This window comes from Pocillopora verrucosa, chromosome 7 (genome assembly GCF_036669915.1).
Source record: "Pocillopora verrucosa isolate sample1 chromosome 7, ASM3666991v2, whole genome shotgun sequence".
In the NCBI taxonomy this organism is placed as follows: domain Eukaryota; kingdom Metazoa; phylum Cnidaria; class Anthozoa; order Scleractinia; family Pocilloporidae; genus Pocillopora; species Pocillopora verrucosa.
Genome location: NC_089318.1, coordinates 21,314,255 through 21,326,754, shown reverse-complemented (window position 1 = coordinate 21,326,754; position 12,500 = coordinate 21,314,255). Strand labels below are relative to the sequence as shown.

The following is a 12,500-nucleotide window of genomic DNA, read 5'->3' as shown; positions in this document are numbered from 1 at the left end:
TAGAAAGGGAAAACGGAACTTTTCTATGGAAGATTCACAATTTTTAATGAAGTGTTGAAACAATCCAAGGTCGGAAATAAAGAAAAAGTGGAAAGTGGGATTCCTCACACAGCAACCTATGGCTACAATTTGAAAGTAGGAATTTATCCCAATGGCCATGGATCTTACATAAATACTCACCTTTCGGTATTCATTGTTGTAATGAAAGGTGAATATGACGCCGTACTAGCTTGGCCCTTTAGCAAGAAAGTGCGGCTAACATTGATCGATCAACAGGATGGTGGAGACAAACGGGAAAACGTTTGTCATTTGATTAATCCGGAAACGGGCCCAGCCAACTTTTGTAGGCCCAAGGAAAAAGAGAACGAAGGGTGGGGTTATTCACATTACATATCCCACGAACAACTCAAATCAAGGAAGTACATTGGGGATGATACTCTATTTCTTCAAGTTGAGATTCAAGAAAACAAATGACTTCTTTATTACGATTTTTGATCCAATCTTTTTTCAGGCTTATAGGAAAACAATTAGACACATTAACTGAGACTAGCTTTGGATCGGAACTGTTGCTTTTCGAAAGTAAAGCCAAGAAAGAATAGTGCTAAGTATGTTACGAGGAGCCATATTGTGATGACGTCAAAATTCAGGCGAACGGCTGATGCGCAATGTTTTCGCACGCAACAGTGCTTTGAGACAAAAACCTTTTTCTGGACCAAAAGTCTTTTTAAAGGAAAATTTAGTTTATCGTTATGAACTACTGAAATTGAAGTGTTCGGGAACCACTGTAATCGGGGATGTTTTGACTGAGTGTTTGGAAAATTTTAAGGCCTGTCAGATAATTTTAAAACCCTACGCGAGTCTTGGGAGCCTTGTTTTGTTATGTGCAGGACCTCACTTTTATTTTTACCTCTTGAGCGATGCGTCCTTGACCGTTGTGATAAGACTTAGTTTTCGTTCGGTAATCGGCATCACTTGTCGTGTTTGGGTTTGTTTTTGACCTTGCTTATAGTCCTCAACGGGAGGTTTTGTTCAGGTTTTAGTTCTCGAAGATTGGCCGTGGTTAAACACTTTGTCGTTCATTTCGAATGTCTCGTGGGATCATCTTGATCAGCATTTAAAAAAAAAATTTCTCTCTGCCGAGGTCAGTTGTCCTGCAAGCCCAGACATGCTTACCGACAAAGCATTTAAGAGCGTGTACTAAGAGCTGAAGAAATAGAAGTGAGACAGTCTCAGAGAGCGATGTAAAGTTCCTGTACAGACTCCTGGCGCCTCCCGTTCACACGCGTGGTGTTCAAGCCAGTCCACCCCGACTTTCCAACAAGCGAATAATGGAAATATTGCTTATGATCGACCGTTAGCTCTTCAAAACTCGATTCCTTGCTTTTAATGAGATCTTAATGAAGCTCCTTTAAGACTGCTGTGATTTTTACGGGTGAAATTATTGAGCTTTTGTCGTTTCGATGAGAAAACGAGACTGCTTTTAGTCAAACAGTTTTGGAAGCGCAGTGTTTTTTCTCATCTATCCGGACTGCATAGACTTGTAATAAGGAAAAATAATAAAATATAAAATAATAAGTTTTTGCTAGGCCTAGAGTGCACCATATCATTGCATGGTTATAAGCTTTGAGTAAAAATGACAAGGTTCTAAACTGAGTTCAAGTTGTGTAACGCTTTTTCGGAAACGAATATGTTAAAATTGTTATCATGAATTATTTTTATCTTTTGCAAGGCCCGCTAGAATCCAGAGTTCTCCCTGTTGCTAACCAGTTTTAAAACCAAACTAGGATCGACTCATTTTACTTTCATGTCAATGCGCGTCAGTCCTTTGACTGCCCTTCGTGCGACTAGAAATCGTTTCCCGAACCCATCAGACGGAGAGAAGGGATATTATAGATATCATACTTATTGAGTATTCTTGGCCTTTGTCTTGAGTAACAGATTCCCGTTTTTTAAGCTTCGATCTACGGTCCGCGCGCTCCACGATCCTTACTTTTCAGCACGGACCTCAAATTCAGTTACGAAGAGGTTAGCATTTCTATCATGGACCGGTATTCCCTGTTCCCAACTTTTAAAAATCGTGTCATGCAAACATCGCTGGTACTACAGATTGAATCGAGATAAATCCTCTTTGAGCAAAAAAGGGAATATTACATTTTATGACAATCACTGTAACAAAAGTAGTTTAGGAAGAACCTTTATCGCCCCCTCCCCGACCCCCCAAAAAGGCTCAATTGAGGCGACCACTAATAGAGGTAGAATTACAATACTTAAGTGGAAAAAAATTCGGGAATCTGACAACCGAAGGCTTAATACAAGTTCACTTCCTAATAGCCTACGGTGTTGCTTTACTCAGGTTCGAATGCCTACTTTACTTTATGCAGCTTTTGTCATCCGCGAGGAATTCCAACAGTCGCGTAACGTGATGGCATGAATTGACGGCAAATCGCGTTGCATTCAAAAGGGGAAGATAAATGAAAGTACAATTAGATATTACTCCTTTGCTTTGTAAGTCTCAGGCGTCTGGGAACGCGACAACATCATCTTAAATTTTCATGCCTGGAAACAATATACCTAAGATCGTAAAATTGCCGTCAAGATTTCCGTTATACACGCGAGCAACAATCAAGAGCTAGGACGCTTTACGCATGAAATATTAACTTTTCCCGATCAGCTTCGTGGTGAAACTACAGCACAATCTTTGCCAATTACTAAGAGCTTCGATGCAGTTGTTTACGCTGCAACAATCCAGCCTGTGTAAAACCTGGCACTGCATTTTGAGTAAAATAGTCGGCTCATGAAAGCGTTTCGTTCTCAGGTCAAATGTAATATATTTGACAATTGCCTTATCTGCTGCATTGCCTTTATCATAAAGCTTGTTGTTTCTTAGTTAGGGATAAGATATTATCGTATGCTTCCATCTATTGCCCAAATAAAGGTTTGTTCCCTTTGTTAAACAGAAATAATTTGACGGATAAAACCCGAATGTAAAAAGTCGGAAAGCGCGCATGCCCTAAATTCCACTCCTATCCGGTTCCAAAGTCGTTTAACGATGGAAAAACTTAAGATATTACTTACACCAAATTCACTTCACTTTGGGTAACTCTGGTTGCCTGACTCTAACACAGTTTGATCACTATCTCTCTCTCCCTGATTCTCACTCTTCTACTAGGTAAATTCTGAAGAGCATGCTTATATATTCATCAGCGGTGGGCATGTGTGGGCAAGCCAGTTATCAAAGTAAAATTTAGAATCTAACTCTGTAATTTTTTGCCGTCAAGGCTAAAGCACGGAATCAATTTGATGGCGATCTAATCTCAACCTGTAAACACAAAATGTCATCCACAATGCAGCGCTGCGACTTAAGTTTCTCATGAGATATGAAAATTGAAAACCCTGTCACGTGTTTTCTGTTTCAGTTTCGGTGTAGAATGGATCACTGTGTTTGCTCTTTTTTTTCTCCTTCAGTTGGCACTGATACCAGCGCAGAGGATTGATTGTCGTCTGATAAATGTACGCGTTGATATTTTATAATTTAGCTTATTAGGGCGAAAACGTTTTAGAAATACATTTAGCTCGCAAACACAATAAATACTTTTACAAAGACCTGATCTGTGTTCTTTTATTTTACTCACGAGTGGAGAAGAAGAAGCGAATATTGTGATCCATCAACTGACAGAACCCAACTTTCCTTCTCAGGATTGGCTGTTTTCAAAATTGCTTTAACTTTTTAACTCCCAGAAGTGGATGTATGTAACTTCTTCATAAATTATCCATACATTGCCAAGAAAACAGGTAATGAGGGTACTCAAACCTTATCAGGCAGAAGTTGTTTTCTTAATCTAATACCAAGTTCTCGTAACTAATTTACATGGAAATTAGTTGTAGCCAGTAGAGAAAGTTATCAATCAGATCTTGGGAGTTAGAGGGTTAATCAGTTCACACTGCTTTTAACTATGGGAAACTTCTTTCGCAACAAGAAAAGTTATATGGTAATTTTAACAGACACTGAATAACAAAACGCATCTTAGCGAGAATTATAATAAGGAAGTAGCACTTTGTGCTTCGTGAATAAATTTTGTAAATCTTTGTTATTTTGGCAGTTTCCTTTTTATAGAACCTTTGATTGGACGTATTCTTGAAGCTTTTTAAGGCGTTTTTCTGGGTCCCTAGTATAAAATGGTCTTACCTTTGTTTGACAACCCATTTGTACTCATGGGCAGAAAATTATAGTAAGTGTGAGTAGAAACGTGGACCACATCAAAACAGTACTCCTCTGAGAACAACATTTACCTTTAAATGCATCGACATTTCTTTTTTAATGCTGTCGCTTGTACACCAGCCCAGAGAAAAAACAATGGGAAGCAGACGGAAATGAAGGAGTATAAGAAGACATAAATTGGCATTTGGTTGCCTGCTTAAAAGCTGCCCAATTCTTTCGCTGTTTACCACAATCATCCATCTTCCAGCCTGGCCCTATTTCGTCACCAAATTTTGATGAGGCAACCGGTATGATAATTAATTCAACACATCTTTTGACATGCGCTTTACATCTTCAATAGGACAAGTTGTGATTTACATGCCTTATTTAGAAATGTTTAAAATTGAAAGAAAATAAAAAGACAGGGGAATGCATTGACGATGGCTATCATTTATTGAAATCATTCCTTAACATTGAAAGTCTGACCATTTCTCTGGGAATGTAACGACCACAGCTACTTGGACAAGTAACTGGAAATTTGCTGCACTTTTGAAGATGGTTCTGCAAAAATGAATCCAAGAAAGGCAGCGAGGAATGTATAAATTTGGTTGCTCTTCGGTCTCTGTGTTTTCTTTTCCTTTTTCTTTTCCTTTTGGGACTCAAGCCCTCTGGGCATAAATTTTTCAGTTATATGAAGGCTCGTGCGGTAAGTACAGTTATGGAGATGTTACCTTAAAGGTCATAATTTCATAAAAAGTTTTTATTGGGTATATTGCCTTTTGATTGTAGCTATGTTCCTAGTTTCTTTTAATTGAAATGTCAAAATTTCCTGGCTATGGGTGTGACGCATATAAAAATGGTGTTTAATTCAAAGTTAGCGAGCTCTATGACTGTGAAATTTTCCAACTGCCCATGGAACTTTGGCCACCGCTCACCACAGTGCTTACATTGACGGATTCTCTAAGGATATTTACTCTTTTCGTGTAAGTGTACAAGAATTCTTTATTCTGTTGCTTTACATTTTTCGTTGGTACACGCTAATAGTTGAAAGAGGCAAGATCCCAGATGGACCTAGTCAACAAATAAAAACACATTTGAGAATTCCGCTTGGATTGTAGTTTCGAGTAATCTACACCGTCCTATTACGGTATAACTATACTGACCCAATCTTCTCCGCGTTTAAACCTCCACAGTTATTTCAGAGAGGAGGAGACGGGAAAAAGTGAAGATTTTCATTATCTACTTATTTCATATTTCCCCCGTGCATTTATAGCCAACATTTAGACATCTGATCGCCTGGGAGAGAACCTTTTTTCTGTTGCTTTATCAGGGAAATTATCCTATCGACTGGGTACGAAAATGACTGGATACCTGCAAGTCTCTATGGGAAACGAGTGTCAAGAGGTCACAAAATGGAAGTAGCCATACATTAATGATCACTACGTTCCACTGCATTCGGTGATTAAATTCGCTTAATCAAAGCTCGTACGTCGTGTAATATCTCTACGTGAAGCACTTTAGTGAACTTTTTATTGTCTGAAACGCCCGTCACGGGTGCTTATTATTATGTATGTCCGACCATTCGGCCATTCTGCACTAGTAGAGATGAATGTGATGTATCTACATGCAGAACAGGATAAATAGATAAATAGATGAATACCATGGTAAATAAATAACTTAATAAACGAAGCAAAAGAAAGAGGAAAGGGGCAACAACTTTAAGCTAAAGAGGTTATTTACCCGATCTTGGTCCAGCTTCAGCTTATCAGTATGACAAGTTAAAGACAGTCCTTGACTTTCCTGTCTGTGAGAAATTTTAATTATAATGAATGTTTAAACGGCTGAAGATCTTCCATGTAAATCATTTCGGAACTCGTGTTACCAACAAGGTAACAACATTGATAAACTAAAAATTGAGTCAAATGTTCGTGGAAAATTAGAAACGATTTGTCAGAGTCCACTCTTTGGGCAATTTGTCAAAATTTAATCGAGCATGTAACCCTGTAATTTTCTTAACCTTCAAGATTGGAGTGTTTCTCTCATCCTGGAGAAACAGTGTGTCATCCATAATGTAGCGCCGCGAATGAAGTTTGGAATGAGATATGAAACGATGGAAACCTCTTCATTTGTTTTCTTCTGTCTCGGGCCTTGCAAAGTTGGGAATATTTTTCCCAACCGTCTCACTGGTCACGTTTTCCCGTTAGTGTGGATCATCCTGTTGATCAATCAATGTGAGCTTCACTTACTCATTGAAGGGCCAGCGAAAAATCGCATCATATTCACCTTTCATTACAACGATGAACGCCGACAGGTGAGTGTTTTTGCTATCTCTAAGTCCATTCGGGCAAATATCAACTTTAAACTTGTAGCCAAACCATTCTGTTTTAGTTTTGCTGTTGGATGGATCACTGCTTATTTTATCTTTTCCTCCGTTTTCGGCTTCTTTCAAAATCTCGCTCAAACTGTCAATCCGCAAAAGAAACACATCGTTTAGCAGTTCCATGGCATTTTTCAACTCAAGTCGTCTCATTTAACAAAGCTTCTGTCTTCTTCAACTTATCTTTCGTGTCTTCTTCAATTTATCTTTCGTGTTATTCAGCCCTTCTTCTGTCTTCTTCAACTTATCTTTCGTGTTATTCAGCCCTTCTTCTGTCTTCTTCAACTTATCTTTCGTGTTATTCAGCTCTTCTTCTGTCTTCTTCAACTTATCTTTTGTGTTATTCAGCTCTTCTTCTGTCTTCTTCAACTTATCTTTTGTGTTATTCAGCTCATCCTCTGTTTTATATAACTTGTCTTCAGTGTTGTGTAATTTAATACAAACTAAATCAAGATGAATTCTTGTTGCTGATTCGAGGTGATACTCATGACGTTGGACCTACATGAAAATTTATACTTCATTTATCAGAAATTATACATACCTCTAACTAAGCCCTTAGCTTAAAAAGCTAATTTGATTTAACTTTTTTTTTGATAACGGTGTCACGTGATCTTCAACACACTCGTCAGAATCTTTTCTGTTGGTTATATTTCCTACAACTTTCGACTAGAAAGGTCATTTAATACATGAATGCCTCCATAAATGTGCAAGATTAATTTATTAATAATATACATGAAAAAATTACTCAGTTGTAATTGGTTAAGATAATGCAGTTTTCAGGTAATTTAATGCAGAAGAGGGTTAATTCAGTGCAAAGAAGTAATAAACCAGACATTCTGATTCGTCAATAATCAAAGATACTCACAGATAGCCAATCAAATGCGAGCCCTGGATGTCGCAACATTTGGATACGTTTAAAATTTAAATTTCGGGTTTGCGAGTGAAACAATGGATGGTGTTTTAAGTAGGTTTTCTTTCTCCACCGCAACAATAATACAGCAGCTGAAAAACAGCTTAGCAACGAAAACACTGTGAAAAGCACTGCTTTTTGGCTGTCTGTTTGGAAAAAGTGGAAAAGTGAATTGCGAAGGAAATGGAAAATTACGAGCCGACCCAACTTCGCTCGAGCGATTCTACGCTGAAGTTAAAAAACAAACATGGTTAAACCTCGCAAACGACGATTCCATTCCATCGAAAGTGATTCGGACACAGACTGAACGATTCCTTGAACTGTTTAGCCGGACTTTGAACTTTTTTGCGCCATAAAGATGTGAAAATATTATTGTATATCACTGTTTTGATCGTACGCGGGTTTGCATAAACTATTTTTGCATTTGATGCGAGTACTTTTGGCTTCTGCATAATTATGATAAGCTATCTCGTATTTTTTAAGTATTTTATTAATACGTGATCACATGATTTTTCTCGTGCAATTTGGAATAAATAAGTAGTTGTTAATTTACTCGTACTTATTTATTCCAAATTGCATTCGAAATCATTTGATTACCTATACTAATGTGAAGGGATTGGCTATTGGCAGCAGATATTGGTTTATCCACCTTACCCGCCAGAAACTGTCTGCTTCACTTCGTAGCTGCTGGGAACATTTTGTTTAACAAAAAACTAGCTTCCAGAATTCGTCTTGACATTATCAAATACGAAGCATACCACGATGGAATATAAGGTCATAAGATATATACGTTTCTCTGCATGTGGACAGGAAATTATGGTCAAGTTCTCATAACAATTTATGTGACTCTCCTTCACCGTTTTATGGTTTTCAATGACTGAGAGCCTAGAACAGGCTGAAAAAAAGAATGAATGCGGCCTGTAAAGATGGTTTGTTGTTTTTCATCGAGAATGAGATGTACCGGGGAAATAACATGAGAGGCTTTAAATAAAGCAAAAAAGGAGCTGTTTGACATTTTTCTCTCTTCAATATTGTGTGCCTGTGATTATGAATCTAATTAAAGAAAATTTTGATCAAGCATCAGTAAGAACCATTAGTCAGAAATTTTTATAGCTGTGAGGCATACGCCTGTATGTCTGTCGGAAATGTTTTTATGATTCATAATTTTGTATGTTTTACATTATCTTAGGAAATTTTCAAGTAAAAAGATGTAATTTGATGTTTAAAAGAAAACTATCATATATAAAAGCTGCATCTAGTAGCAAACGATTCGCTGCAAACTTCAGGGCCCAGTTGTATGGAGGGCGGATGACGGCATCAAACGGATAAATCGTTATCCAGCAGATAAGTAAAAGCAAAACGTATTCCGTTATCCGCCGGATAGAGTTTTATACAGCGGATAGCGCTATCCAACCTTCAAACAAACAGGGCCAGACTGTATATCAGAGATAAAGCTGCAAGTCTCACCATATCCCTTGGAATTGAACGACCACAGCTGTTTGGACAAGTTACTGGGAACTTGCTGCACTGTCTAATAAGGCCCTACAAAAAAACAAAAAAAAGAATCAAGTAAACACAGCAATGCGGAAATTTGATTTTATTATGTTTCCTTCTTTCAATCAATTTCCGTCGGGAGTCGGGCTCGAAAAAGAGTCTCAATGGGGTTAACCGTTAAGTGGCCAAAATTTTAACCAATAGCCGTAAAAGCCATAACCTCACTGAGATTTAAAAATTGAAAATATATTTTGTCATCTATGTACTCTATTTCCTAAGGGTCTCTTTTCCGTCGGGAGTCGGGCTCGAAAAAGAGTCTCAATGGGGTTAACCGTTAAGTGGCCAAAATTTTAACCAATAGCCGTAAAAGCCATAACCTCACTGAGATTTAAAAATTGAAAATATATTTTGTCATCTATGTACTCTATTTCCTAAGGGTCTCAATTATTTCCACAGAAACATTAAGATTTCCCGGTAAGAGGTGTATTATTTCTCTTAGATTCCTCCACTATTACAATCCTTACTTGCATCATGTAGTCTGGGTGGGGCTCCGTGCAGTATGTACATTGAAGGATACTCTATGGACAAACATTATTTTCGTGCCGTGTAAGATGTCCTCTTTGGACTTTTTCATGACAGTTCTTGTTAGCACACGCTACTTGCTGAAGAGAGTAAGATTCCTAGTGGATCTGTTCAACAAATAAAACCAAAACAACTTATGTTTGGGTATTGGTTCCCTGCTCTTCCTGAGAAGTTAAAAATGATCAAGCCCATCGTCTCTTCAAAGAATTTGAATTTGCATAATATGGCGGATGGACACGTTTTCCTAGCTCCGAAGGCTGATCGCTTTATCTCCAGACCGCGGCTTGTTAAGACCAGTTCCTTGCCTGATTTGAGTAAAGTATATACTGACTCAACTCTGGTAGTCGCTGATCAGATTAATAACAAGAATATGTCTACTTCTGTACCCGAATACGGTTCGCTTTCTTCGTCCTTTGAAATGAGCGAAATGGCTGCTATCAAGAATGCATTAAATGGACGGTCCGTCAACTCCCTGAAGGTGAAAGATCTAAGGGACGAACTTGAAAAAAGAAAGCTCTCTAAATCTGGCAGGAAAACTGAGCTGGTTAAAAGACTCAAGGAGTCGATTTTGTCAGGATCTGGTGAAATTCAAATTCCCCGCCACAATGTCAACCAACCGTCACCTCGGCCATCGGCTGTTATAAACCTGGACGACACTAGCAGCAGCCCAGAACAACAGAGTCACACATGCAATGGCTACAAATCCCTTAAAGATCTATACGACCGCTTGGAAAATGAGGTAAACAAACTCAAAGACTCGTATAGATCTCGATTAACGGACAGTAGAGAAATACAGTCAACCTGTAAATCATGTCAAAATCAACAACGGATACAGGAAGAAAATCGCGCTCTGCGAGAGCAACTTCAGCTAATGAAGGGAAATCTAGATAAAACAAAAGAGGAGCGAGATTCCCTGCAGATGGTAGTATCATTGCTAAGCAAGGAGCTATATAACTTTCGCCTTGACAGCAAGGAAGCTTTTAATGAGTCGCCTTCGGTTGATCCTAAGGTGTCGGATACAAAATGGTCGGATACAAAGGCGGACACAAAGCAAAACAATGGATCATCTAAATCTCAATCTTCCAAAACAACGAAGAATCACCAAAGCAAATCGAGCAAGAAAAAGCCGCCAAACAAGAGTTCTCACAACAGCTCTAATACTCTTAACCACAACCAAGAAAGATCCTCGCCGACCACCGTCATTATTGGCGACTCAATTATCAGAAACATACAAGGGTGGCAATTAGGGAAAGAAGTCGGCCACCGGGTTGTTGTAAAGTCCTTCGCGGGAGCTACAACAAGTGATATGTCACATTATGTGAAACCAACACTGGACAAGAAGCCGGACCAGATCATTTTACATGCTGGTACTAACGACCTTGGAAAACTATCCCCAAGCGAAATCGCCGATAACATCGTTGACCTAGCGAGGGAAATTGAAAGCTCCACGGACGCACAAGTAATAATATCAGAGCTGGTCACAAGATCGGACCTCTCAGATAGCGGCGATGTTGATGCAGTCAACAAAAGGCTTCGAAAATTCTGCAATCAACGACAGTGGCACTTCATACTCCATGATGACATTCACTCAACGGACTTAAATAGAGGAGGACTTCATCTTGGGGAGACAGGTATTGCCAAAATGTATAACAACTTCGCGAATAAATTACATGAATGTAATTGACCTACTGGCCGTCTGTTCAATTCAGAGCGTCTGTTCAATTCAGAGCGTAATCGTGACCTTGGAAATCCAATCGTTTCTCACCAATTTCTCCCGCCTAAACGAGGCTTTAAATTGGCCTCGCTAAATATCAATAGTCTTTCTGTACACATTGATGAACTAAGAATTTTGCTTTCCGACAGACCTATCGATATCTTAGCCATAAATGAATCTAAATTGGATGACACAATAGGCGATAATGAAATTCATATTTCTGGCTATGAATCTATTCGTAGAGATCGCTCTACTAACGGTAGGTCTGGAGGGGGTGTTTGTTTTTTTATTCGTTCCGAAATCAATTATTCTGTTCGCTCTGATCTAATATGTGAACAAATAGAAAGTCTGACTGTCGAAATCAAGAAGCCCAGATCAAGGCCTTTTGCCGTTATGACCTGGTATAGACCCCCTGATTCTTCAATTGATCTTTTTAGACCATTTGAAGAACTTATTGGAAAACTAGACTCAGAAAATATCGAATATTACGTCTTAGGAGATCTGAATTGTAATATGGCCGCACCTAAGTTTGACAAAAGTACAAATATCTTATCTAATATTGCTGATGTTTACGGCCTTGACCAGTTAATAACTGAACATACTAGAATTACCGACAAATCACGTACTTTAATTGATCTAATTTTTACAAATACTCCAGATAGGGTCGTCTGCTCAGGGGTCTCACATATAGGCATCAGCGATCACAGTTTAGTTTACGTTTTTCGTAAAGTTTCTATTGAATCGACAACGAATAAGCATACTACCCTGAGATATATTAGATTGGAGGATTGGAGTAGCATCGAAAGCTATTCTGATCCTAATTTAATGTGGGCTGCATGGAAACAACTATTCCTGGAATGTGTAAACAAGCATGCCCCACTTCATGTAAAACGGGCGCGCGTCTCAAAGTCACCTTGGATTACACCTTACTTAAAGAAACGAATGCATGACAGAGATATTCTTAAATTGAAAGCATCGCGTTCTAAGGATGCTAACGACTGGCTACAATTTAAAAAATGCCGCAACCTAGTTAATAACGAAATCAAAAAAGCAAAAGAGCTCTTTTATAAAAGAGCATTAGATGAAAACGAAGGCAACTCGCGCCAGACATGGAGGATTGTAAATGAGCTCATGTCGAGGAAAACTAATAATTGTTCCATAAAAGAAATCAAAAGCAACGGTAACTCTATTTACGGCCCTCCTGAGATGGCCGATGCCTTCAACA

General features: G+C 38.6%; 3 protein-coding genes and 1 pseudogene across 3 annotated transcripts in view; 2 read left to right on the top strand and 2 right to left on the bottom strand.

Moving 5' to 3' along the window:
- Nucleotides 1-474, top strand: part of LOC136282597 (TNF receptor-associated factor 4-like) — a 5,232-nt gene extending 4,758 nt beyond the window's left edge. The window contains exon 5 of the mRNA XM_066170281.1: nt 70-474. Within this exon, the coding sequence (XP_066026378.1) occupies nt 70-474 (405 nt within the window). The remainder of the gene's footprint in view (nt 1-69) is intronic.
- Nucleotides 475-6,134: 5,660 nt separating this feature from the next.
- LOC136282596 (TNF receptor-associated factor 3-like) lies at nt 6,135-7,479 on the bottom strand (annotated as a pseudogene).
- Nucleotides 7,480-8,901: 1,422 nt separating this feature from the next.
- LOC131791969 (TNF receptor-associated factor 5) overlaps nt 8,902-12,500 on the bottom strand; it is an 11,744-nt gene continuing 8,145 nt past the window's right edge. Inside the window, 2 exon segments of the mRNA XM_066170280.1 lie at nt 8,902-9,027; nt 9,504-9,668. Coding sequence (XP_066026377.1) covers nt 8,902-9,027; nt 9,504-9,668 — 291 coding nt within the window.
- Nucleotides 9,805-12,305, top strand: LOC136282192 (uncharacterized). The gene is made up of 3 exons (XM_066169513.1): nt 9,805-11,192; nt 11,271-12,160; nt 12,249-12,305. The coding sequence occupies exons 1-3, from the start codon at nt 9,932-9,934 to the stop codon at nt 12,303-12,305; spliced, it is 2,208 nt and encodes a 735-aa protein (XP_066025610.1). The 5' UTR covers nt 9,805-9,931.